The 20,411-nt window shown below is 40.4% G+C and overlaps 1 protein-coding gene across 1 annotated transcript in view; it reads right to left on the reverse strand.

The window, feature by feature from the left end:
* Nucleotides 1-20,411, reverse strand: part of ptprq (protein tyrosine phosphatase receptor type Q) — a 177,797-nt gene that overhangs the window by 55,060 nt on the left and 102,326 nt on the right. The window contains exons 31-39 of the mRNA XM_078221104.1: nucleotides 19,637-19,738; nucleotides 15,785-15,905; nucleotides 14,415-14,575; nucleotides 12,422-12,564; nucleotides 11,177-11,345; nucleotides 8,536-8,687; nucleotides 7,891-8,032; nucleotides 6,187-6,456; nucleotides 4,240-4,572 (exon numbers count right to left, since the gene is read on the reverse strand). Of these exons, the coding sequence (XP_078077230.1) occupies nucleotides 4,240-4,572; nucleotides 6,187-6,456; nucleotides 7,891-8,032; nucleotides 8,536-8,687; nucleotides 11,177-11,345; nucleotides 12,422-12,564; nucleotides 14,415-14,575; nucleotides 15,785-15,905; nucleotides 19,637-19,738 (1,593 nt within the window). The remainder of the gene's footprint in view (nucleotides 1-4,239; nucleotides 4,573-6,186; nucleotides 6,457-7,890; nucleotides 8,033-8,535; nucleotides 8,688-11,176; nucleotides 11,346-12,421; nucleotides 12,565-14,414; nucleotides 14,576-15,784; nucleotides 15,906-19,636; nucleotides 19,739-20,411) is intronic.

The raw sequence follows: 20,411 nt of genomic DNA on the forward strand, positions 1-20,411 counted from the left end.
CAATTATTAATATTATATATTTTTTGCTGTGGATTTGAAGGTGTATCAGACTCTACAGTTGGAAACAAACCAAACTCATAGACAGTAAAGTTAATTTATTAGTCACAAGTAAGGCTTACATTAACACTGCAATGAAGTCACTGTGAAATTCCCCTAGTCGCCACACACTGGCGCCTGTTCGGGTCAATGTACCTAACCAGCACGTCTTTCAGAGTGTGGGAGGAAACCGGAGCACCCGGAGGAAACCCACGCAAACATGGGGAGAACATGCAAACTCCACACAGACTGTGACCCAAGCCGGGTCCCTGGCGCTGTGAGGCAGTGATGCTGACCACTGTGCCACTGTGTTATCCCAACATTGCATGAGTAATGTATAAGCCAAAACGCTACCATGTATGTGTTTTCAATTGTATTTTATCTATATAATAGTCAACAGTGTGAAGAAATGAAAAGGTTCCCTGGCTAAGGGCAGATCTAACTTCCTATCCTGGTTGCAAACTTCCCCTAATGTAAAAGAAAACCCTTCCTCTATTTTAATATTTCCAATACACCAACATCTATGTCATCAACTGTTCTGTACCACTTGGCAAAACGCAAAAGCCAGGCTTGCAGTCATTTAGTTATCTTTTAGTGGAAAAATTGATGCAAAAAGGCCACCAAGTGCACGCTACTGGAAGGGTCTTCCCCCTCTTCAATCTCCCAACCCCCTTTGAAAACAAGGCCATGCAGTTTGTGGACATTCACTCCACTATTGCTTGGGTAATGTTGTGATTAATTACACCTTTCTGGGTACAGGTAAGTAACAGAGCACACACACTGATGCCCCAGCACCTTATGAAGAAGAACACAACCACAACCTTTGACCCAATTTGTCTATTTCTTTAATCCTGGGGGAGATAATGATCGACCATTTTCACCTCCTGCCATTTTCTTTCTGCAGTTACAGTACAATAACAAGGAAGGTGATGATGATAGTGACTAGGAACAGGAGAAGAAGGCTCAGGAGATTATTTTTCTGCCCTCATTCCATGTGAAGGTGATGGTATGAACATATGTACAAAACATATGAGTTAGGAGCTGGAGTAGGCCATTTGGCCCCTTGATGCTTTATTCAAAAAGAACATAGCTGATTTGATTGTGGCGTCAATTCCACTTTCCTTCGTATCCTCTACACCCTTGTCACTCAGGAATATATCTAATATAGCCTCAACAATATTCAATGATCCTAGTTCCATCACTCTTTGGGCAAGAGGGTTCCAAAGACTCAAGACCCTCAGAGAAAAAAATTCTTATCTCCAAATCCATGTCCCTAGTTCTCGTCTCTTCCACAAGGATGAACGTCAGGTGGAATTCTCCAGCTCTTCCCACCAGTGGGATCTTCTGGTCCTGGCTAAGTTAACACTCACCACAGGTTCCTCCATGATGGCATGGACAAGGAATGTAAATCACCATTGATTTCAGCAGGACTGGAATATCCCATCGGCAGCCGATGGTTAGTTACCTCCTCCCTGGGAAAACCTGCCGCAGGAAGGCTGGAGAATTCTGTCTACCTTTACCACCTTTTCTGCATCCACACAGTCAAGACCTCCCAAGATCTTATATGTTTCAGTAACTTCACCTCTCATTCTTCTAAACACCAATAGATATAGGCCCAACCTGTACAACCTTTTCTCATGAGAAAACCACCTTATTCCAGGAATCAGTTGAGTAAACTGTCTTTGAAACCCTTCTAATGCAATTATATCCTTTCTCAGACTAAAACTGTACACAATACACTGTAGTAACCACAATTCCATTATCCAAGTCATTAATATAGATTGTAAATAGTTGAGGGTCCAGCACGAATCCTGTGCCATTCCACTCGTTATATTTTTCCAACCCAAAAATGACCCATTTATGCTTACTCTTTGTTTCCTGTTAACTAATCTTTCCTCAAGCCATGCTAATATGTTATCCTCCTACACCATGACCTCTTATTGTGTGTGGTTATCTTTGATGTGGCATCTTATCATGTGCCTTCAGGAAATATAGATACGTCACATCCACAGGTTCCCCTTTATCCACCTTACTTCTTACTTCCTCAATCCTTCATCGATGGTAAAGTTATGAAGGATGCATCAGAAACAGCCAATTCTGGAGACCTTATTGCATATCACAGATCTCCACCTGACTTGTTTTAGCGTCAGCCTGAAAACTGCATGAGCCTCGCTGTACCATACCTCTGCCACTATTTTCGATATGTTCCCTCCACCCACATTATCTGTACCTTTAAGACCTGGCTGGCTGTAGAGATTTGCATTCTAATTAGTATTCTGTAACTTGATTTCTGTGTCTCTGTGCACTGTTGGAGAACAGATATCCACTCCATCTGACGAAGGGGCAGCACTCCGAAAGCTTATGGTATTTGCTACCAAATAAACCTGTTGGACTTTAACCTGGTGTTGTGAGACTTCTTACTGTACTATTTTCGATAGTCAGATTGAATTATCAACTATGGCAAAATGGGACATCGCTTGTTGCTCAATTATCATCTGTTGATATGGATTTATTCCTTAAGAGATTGGGGAGAACCAAAAGCCAGAGAATGAAAGCGTCATGGCAACTTCCTGCATATTGGGTGTCGATATGAATGATCCTCTAAGTGATGGCTCAAACCATCTGCATATTCAGGACGTGGAATCCTTTCCGGTTCACAAAGGTGATTTGGCCGGCTTTCCTTTGGTGGTTTGGCATGTGCTTGCCCATTCCGCTTCCCGGTTTATGTTGTACGGATCCCCCGGGACATCTTGAAATCAGTGTATTTTTTCAGTAAATTCCAGGTGAAGCACGAGTTTGTACAGAGGTTTCTCAGATTCAGTAAAGGAAATTCAAGCACAAGGCGACTTTCCTTGAATCTTGGCACTGAAAATCTTGGCACTCAACATTTCACCTTACCTTGCTGTATCAGTACATGTATCTGTCCATGTGCTTCTGATTTTCAATAACACTGCCAGTTAAAATGTATATGAAACAAAAACATTTTATTTCAAGAAAAAGTTATTTATTGGATGACTCTAAAATATGTTTATTATGAAATCTTTCATACGAATTTCAATGAACTTTGGTTGGCACACTAGGAACTGTCACAGTATGATTGAAAGTAGTTTTAAATCAAGCCCAGTAAGTACTGGTGAGGGATGTTGCTATATCTCTTTCTTATAAATCACAGTAATTTGCCCTGTAAGAATTCTCTGTCTTCATTCTCTCATCCCTAGATAAGCTGCCCATTTCCTGTTTGGAACACTATTTCTCTGCCTTCCAGAGTAATGCATTTTCTGTAACAAATAACCATGATTTCCCGATTATCATGCTTCTATTGCGGCATTGGAATTTGGGTTGCAGCAGAGGTCAAGGGCTGTCTTTAATGCTTTCCCTCCAAGCTAGGCTACAGAAGCTGCAGCTAGAACAGGTTTGCTAGCAGGTAAACGTGGATGGCATAACATTTTGGGAATCATCCTCACAACAATTTAGGGCAATCCATTCATAGACAAGTCATGCTTGCCATTTATGTTGATAACCATTTAATCAAATATTTGAATTTGTGTCAATCTCTTTAGCAATAAATGTAAAGTGATTTTTAAAATCAGAGTTACATCTTTTTCATAAATTATCTTGTGCAATCTCAATAAATTCAATTCTAGTATTTTCAAATATAAAGAAATGACATATTACACAGAAACACAGTGTGCAAACAAGCAAAACAGCCACTTTGCATACAGTTTCATTCTGGCATTAGGTTTCATGCTCTGTTAATATTTTGCACATTGATTTCTATGTACATCAAATACTTAGAATCATAGAATCCCTACAGTGCAGAAGAGGCCACCCGGCCCATCGAGTCTGCATCGACTCTGACAAAATATGTTACCCAGGCCCTCTCCTCTGCCCTATCCCTATAACCCATTTATCATGTCTAATCCATTTAACCTATACATCTTCGGACACTAAGGGGCAATTTAGCGTAGCCAATCCATCTAGGCCGCACATTTTTGGACTTCACAAAATAATCAAGATACTCTTTAAGAGGTAATAGTCTGAAAATCCAAGATGGTTTCCCTCAATATTGTTTTTTGTCAGTATGACTAAGGGAAAATTATTTATTTGATGAGGAATGTAACATTTAAATTCAATACAAAAATAAATGAACTTTCAGCAAAATTAACACTGCTATTATTGAGAATCATTTCAATCTATACTTACAACCAACAGCTGTCTTTGCAGAAATCCAAGTTGAATAGTTTCCAAATCCAGCATTTGTACTTGCAGCCACCCTAAATCGGTACCATCGGAATTTTTTTAATCCGGATACAATTGTCTCCGTGGTGCCATTACCACTATCAACATTATGATCTTCAATTTGCTCAGCTTCAATGCATCCTTGAGTTTCCCAGTCCATGCACAAGGCAGAGCGTAGTTGTATAATAATCCTGAAAAGCCTCAAATAACCAGGGATAACATTGGGGTGTGTCCATCTCAAAATAACAAAGGTCGATTGAATGCCAACTATATCAAGATCCTCAGGAGCACTAGGAACTGAAAAATATGATTATATTAATTGTTGCCTCTGTTTTACCGGCCTACAAAAAATCATTCGCATTCAATTTGAACAACAAGCAAACTAAAAAGACAATTCCGTCTTTGTATGCCAACCTGGTTCAGTTGATAGTACTCACACCTGAATCTGATCATGGGTTTAAACCATGTGGAGCTAGGTTAACACTATAGTGCGTTAATGAAGGAATGAATGCCCCATTGCAGGAGGTGTTGAATGAGAAATTGAGACTTGCCTGGTGATTCTGCTGGACATTAAAGATCCCATAGCACTAATTGGACAACAGAGAATTCTCTGATATCCAGCTCAATATCTACCTCAACCAATACCTTGAAAAAGAGATCAAGCAGTCACTCATCCAATTGCTGCATGAAAGCTTGTTGTTTTAACAGTCACCCCTCCATTTGAAAATAATTCATTATATGTGAAGTGCTTTATGCATGTTGGAGTGGATCAATATTGTTGTATGAAAAACAGGAATTTTCCGATGAAAATATGTGTTGATTGCAAAGCAAGTGGAAATGACTCAGCACAGATTGCTCATTTGGTCCTCAAACCAATTAAGGTAAAATATTAAATGTGTAAAAATATGCAGGATCTTGATGAAATTCAATAAATGAACACATTAATTTGATAAACTTGTATGGATTACAGAAGACACCTTTTGTTATCAAGTATCGCAATGTTCACTTTCAATTGCCTTAAGAGCTACTACAAAATAAGTCATCATATTTCGCTAACTGCACCTTATATGGGGAGAATAATGTGGGTTCCCATTAGCTACTATGAATTAGGAACTAGATGTCATTTTCGAGCACCAATGGACAAAACATTTGTTGTGCGTGCTAGGCTCAATGATACTGAGCCTTCGGTGGTCGAACAGGGAATCCTTAAAGGAATTGTTCACAGTTTCTACTGGAAAAGGTAAGTCGTATTTTTTAAAATTTCTGTGAGATTAGAAGGAGTATTTCATTGCCCCTCTATTCCACCAACCATTCAGCTGACTGTTTCTCCCCCTTCAATGTTGAATTTCAGGCTCAACTGCACCACATCAAGATTGAGGATTATGAAACACAGAATGCTCAGTTAAGGTGTTCTGGGAAGCCAGCAAAACAAAGTGTCCAGGAGTTAGGTCTTGTGTATCTGAGAAATTAGTGAGAGGACGAATCATTGAAAGTTTGTTTTGCTTATGAAATTATGGTTGTGGGAGGACAAGTGAAATACTATCTATAGTTTAATGGCCACATACCACTACTTAACTGCTGCTGCCCTCAGAACAGGCACAAACAGCATTCCAGTTTTACCTGTTAAAATCTGGAAAGCGTTTTACTCCTCTGCTAACTGCTATTGCACACTAGCACCTCCCAATCTAGCACATAGAGCGAATCATTCTTTTACTTGCTAGAATTTCACAGGTCTACTAATGAATTGCAACAGTACTCTGGGATGTTCAACCATCTTGGATTTTACCGAAATCACTCCAATTCCTATAAAATGACATTTTAATGAGAATGCAAAATGCAGCAAACAAAATACATATCTGTTTGAACATCATGGAAACTTTCATGGTAGACCAACTCTGAGGGGATTCATACCTGCTTCTGATAACGTTATGACAGTACAGTTTTTGCTTTCTCCTTGGCCCACCGAGTTCACAGCCATTATACTGAGCTGATAGGAAGTATTTGATTGGAGTTCATTCAAAGTATGTTCATGCTCGTTGAGAGCAATTCTTTGCACATTATTTTCGTATACAAGTGCATAATAAGTGATAATTCCATCTGACTTTAATGGAGGATCCCACTTAACAATAACCGACTGCCAACTTGATGCGTTACACTGAAGATTTTGGACAGTATCTGGAACTGTACAACAAAGAAAACATTGTAGTATACATAAAAGCAGGAACGTATTAACGCATTTCATGCAAGCAATATGTCCCAACTGCACAAGTTGATTATTATTTCTAGCTTATTTTCAAGAAAAGTATTGGAAGAATTTAATCTGCAGTAAGATTACAATGCGGATGGGCAATATTTCCCTTTCATTGAGTGTAAAGACTTGAAACTCTCCACCTATCATAGAATCAAGAGGTATCTGCTGAACAATATATCGGCAAAAAAAATAACAGACCTAATTTTATGACTTTACCCTTCCCCCATCTCTCATCACCACACAGGAAAGCGTTAAAATTTTGACAATGAGCAACCCACCCCAAACTGTCACGATAAGAAGAGCAGCGATTATCAGCGTCAATGAGTTTCCCACTATGAGGAGGCGAGAGGTTCATAAAAATATTTAAATTGAGATCCAATAAGGTAATTGGATCCTGACTAGAATTCAATTGCTGCAGCATGAGACTCATGTGGGGCGTTTAAGTTGCTCGGGGATTGGTGGCAGAACTGGTCATATCTTTATGAAAGTTGTTCAAGTTTAAGAAGTCTGAAATTAGTAAAACTTCTGCACTCACAAGGTGCTTCCTCAGTTCACTGTGGGCTCTGGTTTAGTGGGAATACTTTGTTTTCGACTGAGACCTTCATTCTGTACACGTGAAAAAGAAGAAGTTGATAAAGGGAGCTATAGTACTGTGTTGGACAGAAGAAAAGGAAAAAGAAGGAAAAAAAGGGGTACCAGCAGAGGCTCAACTTTCTTGGCTTTTCTAAGTTTCTGATTATCAGGGCAGGTGGTCACTGATCTTTGTAGCCTTCTTGAGCAAAACCCTTTTCCTTCTAGACCTGACACCACCATTGCCAGTTGCAGTGATAGTGAAGGTCACCACCACCCTTAATTTCTTTGTTTCGTGATCCTTCCAGGCAGCAATAGCAGACAGGACTGATCCCTCTCATTCATATTTCTATTTCTATCTCAACCACATCTATTTTCTGCTGCCCCAATGGCTTCAGCAGAGATGAGAACGGACAGCTGAGTACTTCTCTCTGTTCCGTGTTAGCAAAGTAGTTGTACGTTCATTCAGGTGTATATTTCTGACCTAAGTAATTTGAGATCTGCATTTTAAACCTGTTAATTGCACTCCTGATGAAAACCTTCCTCGGGCAACAGCTTATCAGAACAGTTTCCACTGAAGAATTATAGTCAATTGAATATTCGGTCTGAAGAATGTTTTTATTAAAATCATATAAATTAAAGGGCAAGTTATGCCTATAGATTGCTTATGATTCAGAATTTAGGAACAACATCTAATAATTACAGAGTTCTAAACAACCAGCAACCCTATGACAAAACATACTATCTATATACTTAAAACAGCTGTTAAAAAACATCAGTAGAATTCAACAAACCTGATTCATTGACTTTGAAAAAGACAATGTTACTAAACTGATCTCCATTTCCCAGCTTGGTGAATGCCGATACACTGATGGAATATTCATGCAACGGTTCAAAGCCAGTGAGATATGCTTCATTAAGTAATCCTGTTGTATTCTTGAAATATCAAAGAAATTATGAGATAGTTTATGAGGTTTTATTTCCTGTCCATAATTTAAGTATTTGCATTTGTACTGTACTTTTGAGCAGAATGTCATTTATGTTGTGGACATCAGTAATACTTTCAGTGACTAGGTGAACCACTGAGTTTAAAATAAAAACAATTACTTGCGTTAATTGTTTGCTGGCACATTTTAAATGGACCTTGGGAGGGGATGCACCAATAAGTGTTTTGTCAGAACTATTTCAGTTAAATCAAAATGCTCATGTAAGTTGTTATACCTTTTTGTACAACAGTATTTTGTACCAGTGCAATTTGTGTGCATATTATCTTGCAAAACAGAGGCATTGCTGACAGTTCAAATTCTTTTGACATTATCACTGAAAGATTCTTTGCTAACTTCAAAAGCTAAATACAAATATGATTCAATTCATAATCCCAAGTGCCATGATTGATATGCATTAGCAAAATTTTTGAAACTAAACTTAAAGAACAGTACCTTAAAATACGTGCTTTCATTGGTGTTGTCCATTATTTTAAAACTGTAGAGCAGAACAAAACCATTTGGTATAGGACTAGGTTTCCACCTAACCAAGACAGAATCTGCTATATAACTTACTATGACCAAGTCTTGCGGAGGAGTTGATGGTACTGAAAAAGAAGTTCAAATCAATCATAAAAAGCATAAGCCTTTAACCTTTCTGCCAGCTAATTCTTGTTACAAGATTTGATTTATTATTGTCACATGTACTGTGATACAGTGAAAAGTATTGTTTCTTGTGCATTATACAGGCAAAACATACTGTTTGTAAATTACGCAGGGGAAAAGAAAAAGGATAGGGAGCAGAATATCTTCACAGGTAGGGTGAAGAGAAAGATCAGCTTAATAGATGATAGGACCATTCAAAAGTCTGATGACAACAGGGAAGAAACTTGAATTTGTCAGTATGTGTTGTACTCTCCAAATGGTTCTGACTGTTATGAAAATATTGTGGAAAATTTTTTGTTTCTTGTTAAGTGCAATTATTTTTCAGTTTGGTAATATGCTTAGTGATTAATGTATGATTTATTCACAAAAAAGCATGACTGCAAAACCTACTTGCACAAACAAAATAGATAATGATATGGATGCAAAAATGTTCGTATCATTGTCACTGCAGAGTGATGGACATTAAGGCTGATTCCACAATCCCGTATCATCCACTGCTGTAGAGTTTATTAAGAATCATCAATCCCTATATAAACTACCAGCAGAAATATTGCCATTTGCAATAATGTCATTAAGAATATTTAATGTATGCAGTTAAAAATAATTGCAAAATCATTCTTGAAGATATCATTCACATTAGCAAATCTTAAAGAAGACTCTAGGCTGGATTTTTGTACCCACATGGAGTAAAGGATGGTGTCTATAATCACCAAAACTTTGTTTATTTCATGGCATATTTAAACTTCCTGTATAAAAATGGACCCACATAATCTTCCAATGGATGGTAAAACGTTTGGGTTAGGGTTGGGTCAAGATTCTGCATGCACATCGTATGACATCAGAGTCACCATTGACCACTCAAAGAGAAATGTTTATTTCCTATTCCCCATTATTTTTAACAGGTCAAAAGGTTTGGGAAGACTTCTGAACTGCAGCCCCTTCCCTCCACCACCACACCTGCACACCTTTGCTTGATTAGGCCATTTGTTTTGAAAGAGAATAAAGACATCACCTTTTTAAAAAATTTCAATAGGCTCCATTGTCTGAAGTTTAAAGGGTTTGTTTTGACAACTAAATCCATTATGAATGCTTGGCTGAGTTTCAATATCTTAAAAGCAACTTAGCTTAATAGAAGGGCATGTATACAGTTTTAAGGGGTTATTAAAGGATTACCAGCCTTTGATATGGTTTCTAAATAGATGTTTGTTTGTTTGTGCAACTGAATAACCACTTAAGAGGATTTTCTTTTCAATAGATCTGGAGTTGTTTTCTGTGTATTATAAATAACAGTGTGTTTGAATAATGGTTCTACTAGATGATTAGAATTTTTTTTAAGGTGCTGTTCTAAGGATTCCCACTGCTATTACATGGCCCCTGATTACTGTATATAGTGGATACTTGTTGAATGGCTATGAAGGATATCGGTAAAAGGTAAAGTTGCCATAGTCCCAGATGACCATAGGCGATGACTGGTGGTGATTTAACCCAAGGATCACCACACCTCAGGTGAGGGGCAAGGTTGAGAAGGCGGGCTTTCATGAATAACCTCAGCCGGCACGGGAATTTAACCTGCATTGTTGGTGTCGCTCTACATCACTATCCAGCCCTCCAGCCAACTGAGCTAAATCATACCTCGCAGACGCTTGGGAGCTTCACTATCTGCACACTCCCATCCATGTTGTATGGCAACATGACTTGGAAATATACTCATACCTTCATTGTTGGATCAAAAACTTTGGAACTCCCTCCAAAAAAACTGTGGGACATAGCTATAGCACACTGCAGCAATTCAAAAAGGTGTCTCACTGTCAATTTCTCCAGGGCAGTTATTAAGGAGCGATAAATTTTGCCCTTGTTCAGATCTCACAATTGAATATAAAAAGAAAATGACAAAAATCAAGGCTTGCTGAGTGATTGGTTATGTTAGTAAATTGTGGGCAGCATGCGGCACAGCGGTTAGCACTGCTGCTTCAGAGCGCCAGGGACCCTAGCTCAATTCCTGACTTGGGTCACTATATGTGTGGAGTTTGCACGTTCTCCCCGTGTCTGCGTGGATTTCCTCTGTGTACTCCGGTTTCCTCCCACAGTCTGAAAGATGTGCTGGTTAGGTGCATTGCCCATGCTAAATACTCCCTCAGTGTACCCGAACAGGCACAGGACTGTGACGACTAGGGGATTTTTGCAATAACTTCATTCAAGTGTTAATGTAAGCCTACTTGTGACACTAATAAATAAAAACTTTTTAAAAAAGTGTCCATTTCTTAACAAAACATGTACTGCTGCATTGTGTAACCCTTGCACAAAATAGACGATCGCATTTCAGATGAAAAATTAATTGACATAGTATGATAAGTTAATTAACATTTCAGTTTAAATTAATCTTTTATACTTCAACATATACTGCAGTAGCTGTGTTATGAAACAAAGTTACCATCTTCATCAGTGTACGCATCAATCAGTTCACTTGTCTGAATTTCATCTCCCAGGATATTGCTGGCTGTCACCCACAATTTATAGTGGCTGAATTTGGTCAAGTTAACCAAAAGTACTGTCACATTTGCATTTTCACCACTACTTTCTTGGTCAAAGTCAGTTATATTCTGAAAAACAACATTGAACAACTCATTACAGGTGAATTTTATTGTACTGCTGGTGCAATTAAATAATTAAATAGCATTTTTTTCAATATATTTGATTACTTGGTTTGATCAATCAGCTTCCCAAAGTATTTGCTATTTCCAATGATTCAGTAACCTCCACTTTTGAAAAATACATCAGTTACAGTGTAATTTTGGAATTATTGAAGTGGTTTGTATAACATAATTCTGCATGCTTCATAAATCTATAAATTATAGCTTGCTACATTAACAAATGAATGTAGGACAACTTGGCTTGTCTCAGCTGACCTCCACAGCTGCCCAAGAAGCAAAGTCGGTGTGGCACCAACTCACTCCACGATGACCCGCCCCACACCCATAATGGTCTGCGAGTGGGCTAAATAGCCTGCCAGTCCAACCTCCACCCCTCACTGGGGAGGAAGTCCCCAGGGATGTAAACCAGAAGCTGCCGTCCGAATCCAGCCCGATATGTTCATTTATGTATAAGCATATGAATTAGGAGCAGGAGTATGCCACTTGGCTCCTCGAACCTTCAATAAGACCATGGCAGATCTGAATGTAGCTTCAATCTCACATTCCTGTCTACCCCGATAACCTTCCACCCCCTTGTTAATCAAAAATCTATCTAGCTCAGCCTTAGAAATAGGAATCTGGATGGGATTTTCCATCGCTCCCCACCCCCCCACCCTCCCCCCCCCACCCCCCAATCTGCCGCATGTTCCACGGTGGCAGAGGTGGCCCACTATTGACTGGCGGCGGGATCTTCTGGTGCTGCCATTGTCAATGGGGTTTCCAGGAACCTGTCCGCTGTCAGCGGGACCAGAGGATTCTGTTGGCGTGACCAGCTGGAAAATTCTGACCTCTGCTTCTGCTGCCTTTTGGGGAAGAGAGTTTCAGAGACACGCGACCCTCTAACAGAAAAAAGTTCTCCTCATCTCTTGTTATCAGCAATTTTTAGCTGTAGTTCATTAGAACCCACAAACCTCTCATTGTTTTCAATTAACTGCTTAATATGGTGATGGAAAATATGACAGCAGTTAAAGCAGAAAACATCATACCTGTGTGAAAACATCAGAAATATTTCTGTAGTGAACTGTGTAATATTGAACATTTCCAGTAGGTTTAAAGGGAGCGTTCCAAAACACCTGAATAGATGTGGAACTTCTGTTGACATAGGAGATAATGCCTTCCGGGTTCCTTGCTGCAGGAGAACATGCAAGCATTAGTTAAATGGTTTCCTTCAACAAATAAATGTTATTTTTTTGATCTTTATAAAGAACTGGTTAGGGCCCACATCGATTACTCTGGCCAATTCTGGGAACCTCATTTCGGCAAAGATATCGAGACTGTGGAGACTGTGCATAAGAGATTTACAAGAATAATACCAGAGGTTTATAACTTCAGTTATGTGGAGAGACTAGAGAAGCTGATTTGTTCATCTTATGGAATAGAGATGGTTAAGGATATTTTGTTAAACTGGCATGGACCTGTTGGGGCTGCATGACTGCCTCTGTGTTGTAAACATTGGGCCATAACTCCCGTCAAGTGGCAATCGGTGTCAGTTTGTCACACTGTACCCACTTACTTGCACCAAATTCCTTTCTGCCTGTCTCGTCCGACCTTCCTGATTTAGGCCAGATGAGATGTAGGCAGCACAGGAATCACCAGGGCCTGGCGACAAAGGCTAAATGAATCGCAGCGAAGGAGGACATGCCCCCTTTTTAATGACACTAGCTGCTGTAAAGCAGATAAGTTATAGGTCCCGTTGAAAATGACAAGCCAGTGAGTAGGTAAATGTCTAAGATAAGTGGATGGGAGTTGGATGGTGACGAAACTGCGGGTGGGCAGAGGTTGGGGAGGGGGGTTGGACATGAAGGGAGGGGGTATATGGGGAGTAGGACATGAGGAGTTGGATATCAAGGGTTGGAGGATCAGATGGTGGGGGTTGGGGGAGTCATTTATGAGGGGATGGGGATGTTTGGGGGTTTGGACATGGGGGGGGTGTAATGACTTCAATGAGATCCATGAGTGGGACCTGCTGAAATATGAGCTCCCTAATTGAGACCTGCTAAGGCTGCTCAATCAGGAAGCTCTGCAGAGACATACACTGCAGGGCGTCCTGGCCACCGGCACTCGGGGTGAATACTCTGTACTGGCAAGTACCTGCCTGAGTATTGCAAACTATTGTAAATAAATCAGTTTTGGTGAAGGGACACTGGCCTCTCTGAAGTTACTTCAAGGGGTGTGTGGGGGTTGGACATGGGGGAGGGGAGTCATGGAGGATGTTGAATTTTGGGGATTCAGACATTGGAGGAGTTGGCCAATGGGTGGGGGCATCAGACAATTGAGGACTGATTTATATGAAGCCAACTGTCTCTCTCTAATGGAGAGTGATGTCTATGGTCCTTTGTGGACCGTGGCTATTTACCTTACCATAAACTTCAAGTGTAGTTAGTTAGCTGTAACACACTGTAGGATGTCTGGAAATAATTTTAAGAAGCTTGATTCTATCCACGATAGAACAGCCTGATTGCTTGGTATCCCATCTACCACCTTAAACATTCACACACACCCCTCCCCCACCACCGGCGCACCGTGCCTGCAGTACATACAGACTACAAGATGCAATGCAGCAACTCGCCAAGTCAAACAACCGCCCAAACCTGCGATTTCTACTACCTAGAAGAACAAGAACTGCAGATACATGGAAACACCGTGACCTCCAAGTCACACAGCATCCTGACTTGGAAATATACTTCTATTCCTTTATCATCAATAGGTCGAAATCCTGGAACTCCATACCTAGCAGCAATGTGGGAGTACCTTCACCACATGGACTTCAGTTGTTCAAGAAGGCAGTTCACAATGAAGTTTTCAAGAACAATTAGGGATGGGCAAGAAATGCTGGTCCTACCAGTAACATCCCATGAATTAATTTTTAAAGATGTTTTAATGAAGAAAAATGTATTATTTTATAAGTTTCTGTATTAATTATTCATCAATAATGACAACATTTTAATGTCAATTAGAAAAGTCAGTGCAGATACTTACAACTCTCAGATATTCTAAATGTGATGTTATTACTTTTCATTCCACCATCACCAAACCTAGTACTTGCTGTTACAAAAGCAGAGTATTCAGTATTATTGTCCAGGTTTTTCAGCAGTGAAGATGTTCTAGTCTCATTTAAAATTAGTTCTGTTGTTGCACTCCTGTAATAAAAGTCCTATATTATTTCATACCACACATTGAGCTAATCTTAATTTATCCGTGCAGAAAGAATTGCTCCACTTCACTGCAGAATCTAATGGTTTCTTAAATAATTCTCTTTCTCCCACTCCAGTCTCCCAACTAGGAGTCCATTCTATGTACAAATCACTCTTCGTATGCAGAACAACTTTATGACCTCAGTCCTAAATGTATGTGCCGCCAGGTGAAACGTATCGTCCTCTGCCCTGCTCACACAATTTAATTTAAAGTAGTTGTATGGATTTAGCTTTCCAATTTCATCCACTCGCTAAAATATACCTCGATAAAATATATCTTCATTAATTCCTTTCAAGAGTGAAAGGCTTTATCCAGTCTTTCCTTATATCTCAGACCTTTTGGAAATTTTACCAAAAGTTAATTGATGTCTTTTTTGAGAATATAAGAATTAGGAGTAGTAGCAGGCCACTCGGCCCCTCAAACCTACTCCGTCATTCAATAAGATAATGGCTGATCTAATTTTAATATCAACTTCACAATGCTGCCTTCCTCGATTACCTTTCATTCTCTTGCTTATCAAGAATCTATCTGCTTCTGTCTTAAAGATAATCAAAGAATCAATCTCAACCACCTTTTGGGGAAGAGAATATGTTGAGTTTCGTTTTTTTAAATTCTTAAGCAGGGTAAAGGCTAAGAAGTTGAAATTACACATATTTAAGTTTAACTTTTAAACAAAATTATGTAGCAAACATATACGAAGTAATCAGAGAATTAAGTCACTAGGGATGTGTGCACCTCAAACTGAACTTTGTTGAGGACTTATTAGCAACCATCATTAGCATGCTCTATCCTGTGAAAAGTAATATTATGATGTGAGAGAAGGCAGCATGAGCTAGCATGGAAGAGAAGGCCATAATTTGAAAATAAAGCTGTGGCCTCCTTAACAATTTCAGTGCGCAGTTGTACTTTGGAGCTTAACTTTTCTTTTCATGCTTTTGCAATTTTTCAGAATGCCTTACCAATTTGTTGCCCCAAAAATTCAGCGAACCATGTAAAGGTCCATTGACCTCGGGTGGGAATTTCCAATCTTTGTGCGCACGTGGCTGGGGAATCCCACTATTTGCTTCTTTTTGAGGAAATTCCACCTTATGTATGCAATTTGCTATGAATTAAAATGTCTTGTTAAAGTTAACAACCAACTTACTAAATCTTACCAAATATAAACTGTGTAGTAGAGAATCGCTCCATTTGGTTCCAAGGGAGGTTTCCATGATAGATGTACAGTGGTAGAAGACAACTGCTTCGATGTGAGTGATTGTGGAGGAGAGCCAGGCACTATAGATTGTGGGTAGAAAATAGTTCTGTATATAAGTGTTGAATCATAATTTGAAGGTGGAATATCAACAATTTACATTCTGTCCATTTTAAATTAAAAATTGAAACCAGTCAAATAATGTAACTAAGTAAATAATTTAGTTTCTGTCAATATGACAAGGGACGTTACCACCCTTTACAGTAAGACCTACATTACAATAGTGTGATGATCCATGTGTTTTGGGAAGCACTTATTTTCTTTTTGTATGTGGACCTTTAAAAAAACAAATGTGTGAGGGAGCATTTTGAAAGAGGGTTAATTGGTTTCCTGATTATTACTGCATTAGGCTACAAGAAGTACTCATGTGATCTAGATTTGCCATGTGGACAAACACCAAAAAGCTAAGGGTAAATGGAAAGCCAATTGCTGTGAGGTTGGATTTTAGCCTTTTTTTCTGTTTAGCAGCTGAGAAGATTATGGGCGGGATTTTCCATGCAACCTGCCGTGTGTTTTGCCATGGTGGGATCTTCTGGTCCTGCCATTGTCAGTGGGTTTCCCATTGAATGCACCCCTCACCAACAGGAAACCCGCGATGGTGATGCATCAAGGGCAGGACTGGAAGATTCCGCCAGTGTGAATGGCTGGAAAATTCTGGCTTATGACCCTGTGCAAAGAAAAAATAAGCAAGGCTCTCGCCAAATGAAATAATTGAAACAGTTTTCTATTTGGCAGTCTTTGATGCTGGCATTGAAGTAGGTCTCTGAGAATAGAACTGAGACTGTGTTGCTGTGTTATACAGTTGGAGCACTGAGGACAGGAAGAACAATGGATTGTGAATTGGACAATACCAATTGTTACTTTGAGGTGGTTTCAGAACCTACCAGACTGTTTAAATAGGTAAGAAAAGAGAGTCCCTGGGGCTCTTGTGCAATTAGCACTGTCATGAACCACCTTGTTGGTGGTAAGAACTGAAGGTGGAATACGGCTGCTGGTGAAAGAACCTCTAGAGTCAAAAGGATTGGATGGGAAATGAGAGATTCGACAAAACAAAGGCTGAGTTGAAAAGACTATGAAATTGCATGTGGCCCCACATGTGTGTGGTAAGTAATGCAAATGCTTATTGCTCTGTAAGGTGTATCTTTGCTGTATCAGCTGTTTAAAATGATATTTATCTTTTTTTTTGAAACATCCTTCACCTGTTACTTAATTTTTGAGTTATGCTGATTTTAGTTGGTTTGTTACGGTAAAGATTTTACAATGTGAAACCTTGTTCAGCAGTTTGCCTTTCTTCAGAAGATATCAGCCGGAATTCTTCGACCTCGCCTACGCAGGTCCCGCTGCAGTGAATGGAGATTTGGCTGAGTGCAAAATTCTCGGTTTTCGCTGGCAGCGGCAGCTATTCTTCTTTGAAAATCATTTCAATAACTATATTTTTGTTACTACACAATATTAGCCATGTAACTTAAAGCCTAACCTTTGCACTGGATTAGGTAAACAAGCCTCTGGAATCTACAATCTGCTGACTCAAAGACAACGTTATCACTGAGCTACTGAAACCAACCTCTGGATACAAGCACATCTGCTGTGGACATGACCCAGGAAGCAATGAAAATTAGAGTGCTGTAATTTTATGAATATACAAAATGGGAGTAGGATATTTGCCCATCACGCCTGCTCTACCATTCAATAAAATTATGGATGAGATGCTTCTGTTTTGAATTCCACATTCCTATCTACCCCCTTTGATTCACTTGCCTAACAAGTATCTACCCATGTCTATCTTAAAAATATTCAATACCCTTCCTCCACCACCTTCTAAGTTGCACAAACCTCTGAGAGAAAAAAATTCTCCTTATCTGTCCTAAAAAGGCGACCCCTAATTTTTAATCCCCTAGTTCTGGACTCACCCACAAGAGGTAACATCAGGCGAGATTTTCTGGTCCTGCCTGCCATAGGAATCGTAACGGGCGCGACAGAAAATTCAGCGGACCATTTAATGGTCTGTTGACCTCGGACGAGAATTCCCGGCTTTGGGGTGCGCGTGGCTGCAAAGTCCCGTCATTCCTTTCCACATTCACCTTGTCAGTACTGTTCAGGATCTTACATATTTCGATAAAGTCTCTCCTCACTCTTCTAAACTCCAGTGGCAATAAGCCACTCATAAAATTCCCTCATAAGACAATAAGACCAGAACTGCACAATGTAATCAAGATGTGGGGAAAAGAGAGAGGGGGGGGGGGGGGGGATTTCTCTGGGCCCGCTAGCCCTAATCGTGATAGCGCGGATGATCAGGAGTCACCAGGAAAGCCCCCCCCCCCCCCCCCCCCCCCCCCCGCCACCCCAGGTCGCACTGCCGGCCCCGATCGGGTTCCTGGCCAGAGTGGGCAGGAACCCAATACATATTCAAATCTACACATTTCAATACAATTAGCGGGTTTGCAGCCCCAGTCAAATGGCTCCCAACTCCCCAGCAGGATCTGCAGCAGGTGGGCTTTGGTCCAGTTCCTCACAAGGGAGCACCTGGCGTGTTGGACCCCGAGGACCGAGGAAGCACCACCAACTGCTGAGAGGCTGTTTCCTGCAGCCACGTTAGAGCGTGTCCCGCCTCTGCTCCACTCCATTCAGCATCCTTGTGAGGGCCGCCTCCAAAAGGCATGCTTCCTAGCTGCCAACCCCTGCAGTCGTTCTGGAACTAGTGCTGGGGAGTGCTGTGTATATTGAGCTCCCCAGTGCTTGCAGCTGTTAATTCGTTGCGGGCCAGGCAAAACGATGCTAGAGTGATGTGAAACTTGTGGGCATAAAAATGATCACTAATGAGGCATAAGATTTGGCCTGAATACGCTCTGGCACGGTAGTGCAGTGGTTAGCACTACTACTTCACAGTGCCAGGGGCCCGGGTTCAATTCCTGGCTTGGGTCACTGTCTGTGTGGAGTTTGCATGTTCTCCCTGTGTCTGCATGGAGAACCCGTGAAGTCAAAACCAAGGCTTTCTCCATGTGAAGCACAACCACTGGCCAACTTCGTCAACTTTGAACTCTGCAAATCACCAAGCACTACAACAAACCCAAACGACAGAAATCAATCAGCAACCAACCTGAACATTGTTTTTAATATGTTTAAATAGCACCTCCTACTTCTGTATGCATATTCAGCTGTGCAAGGTTAAAAGAAGGCATTAGCTTTAACAGAGAGGTTAAAAATGGCGACGCTGGTATCAAATCAGTGTTACATATATCAACTACATAGCGACAGTGCAGGCTCCTAACGCTTGTGTTACTGACCTTCCCAAAATGCCATCCATCGCAGAAGATGCCAGAAGCATGCACGTGCAGTGCCGTTCCCATTTTGGGACCAAAATAACTATGGGTGCTGCAGAACTGAATTTGTGACCCAGATTTCAAAGCTGCTCCCCAGAGAGTAAAAGATTCAACTGCATGAACAATATATTTATGCTTACGATTTCAAGCATAACCCAAAAGATAAAATGGTTTTTAAAGAATTTGGCTGTTATCTTAAACACATAAATATTTCTGTGAAAAATTATGGCTGGAATATTCCTGCCATTCACGCCAGTGGGATTCTCCGGTCCCGCTGCAGCAAATGGAGATTTAGCTGGGCGGGGTGTGAATGGCCAGAAAATTCTGGCCTGGATGTTTCAAAATAATAAGACTATCCTTTCAACACACAGGTTCATTATAATTTGTTGTTAAAACTCAACAGTAAAATGCAACAGATTTTTAAGTATGCTTACCGCCTTCTCCACTTAGAATATATAATGGTTGGCTTTGAATCCCTTCACCCCTGCTAGTACTTGCAGATATTTTTAAGCAGTATTTTTCATTCGCCTTTAAACCTGTGAAATGTGAATACAGAAAATATTTTTATTCTCTGCACATACTTTAATCTCTGCATGTATGTAGTAAGAATAAATATCGCATAAATTTCGATATGATGTTTTTGTAGTTTATACTAAAATCATGCCATTATGCTCACACAGAGGAACAAGATTTGCCAGTGCTGTTATGGAACGTCAGAGAACAGCTGCATTAAACTTTACTGCTTGGACTAGATAGAATCATAGAAACACTACAGTACAGAAAGATGCCATTCGGCCCATCAAGTCTGCACCGACCACAATCCCACCCAGGCCCTACCCCCATATCCCTACATATTTACCCACTAATCCCTCTAACCTATGCATCTCAGGACACTAAGGGCAATTTTTAGCATGGCCAATCAACCTAATCCGCACACCTTTGGACTGTGGGAGGAAACCAGAGCACCCGGAGGAAATCCACGCAGACACGAGGAGAATGTGCAAACTCCACACAGACAGTGATCCAAGCCGGGAATCGAACCCAGGTCCCTGGAGCTGTGAAGCAGCAGTGCTAACCACTGTGCTACCGTGCCGCCCACAGATAGGGGAAGTATATTCCTCTGATTTCTCTGTAGCCATACATAGGTAAATGTCTTTGTGATTATTTCTTTTGAAAAAGTGTGTATTTATTTATGTCACAAGTAAGGCT

The sequence above is a fragment of the Mustelus asterias genome, chromosome 9 (assembly GCF_964213995.1).
Source record: "Mustelus asterias chromosome 9, sMusAst1.hap1.1, whole genome shotgun sequence".
In the NCBI taxonomy this organism is placed as follows: domain Eukaryota; kingdom Metazoa; phylum Chordata; class Chondrichthyes; order Carcharhiniformes; family Triakidae; genus Mustelus; species Mustelus asterias.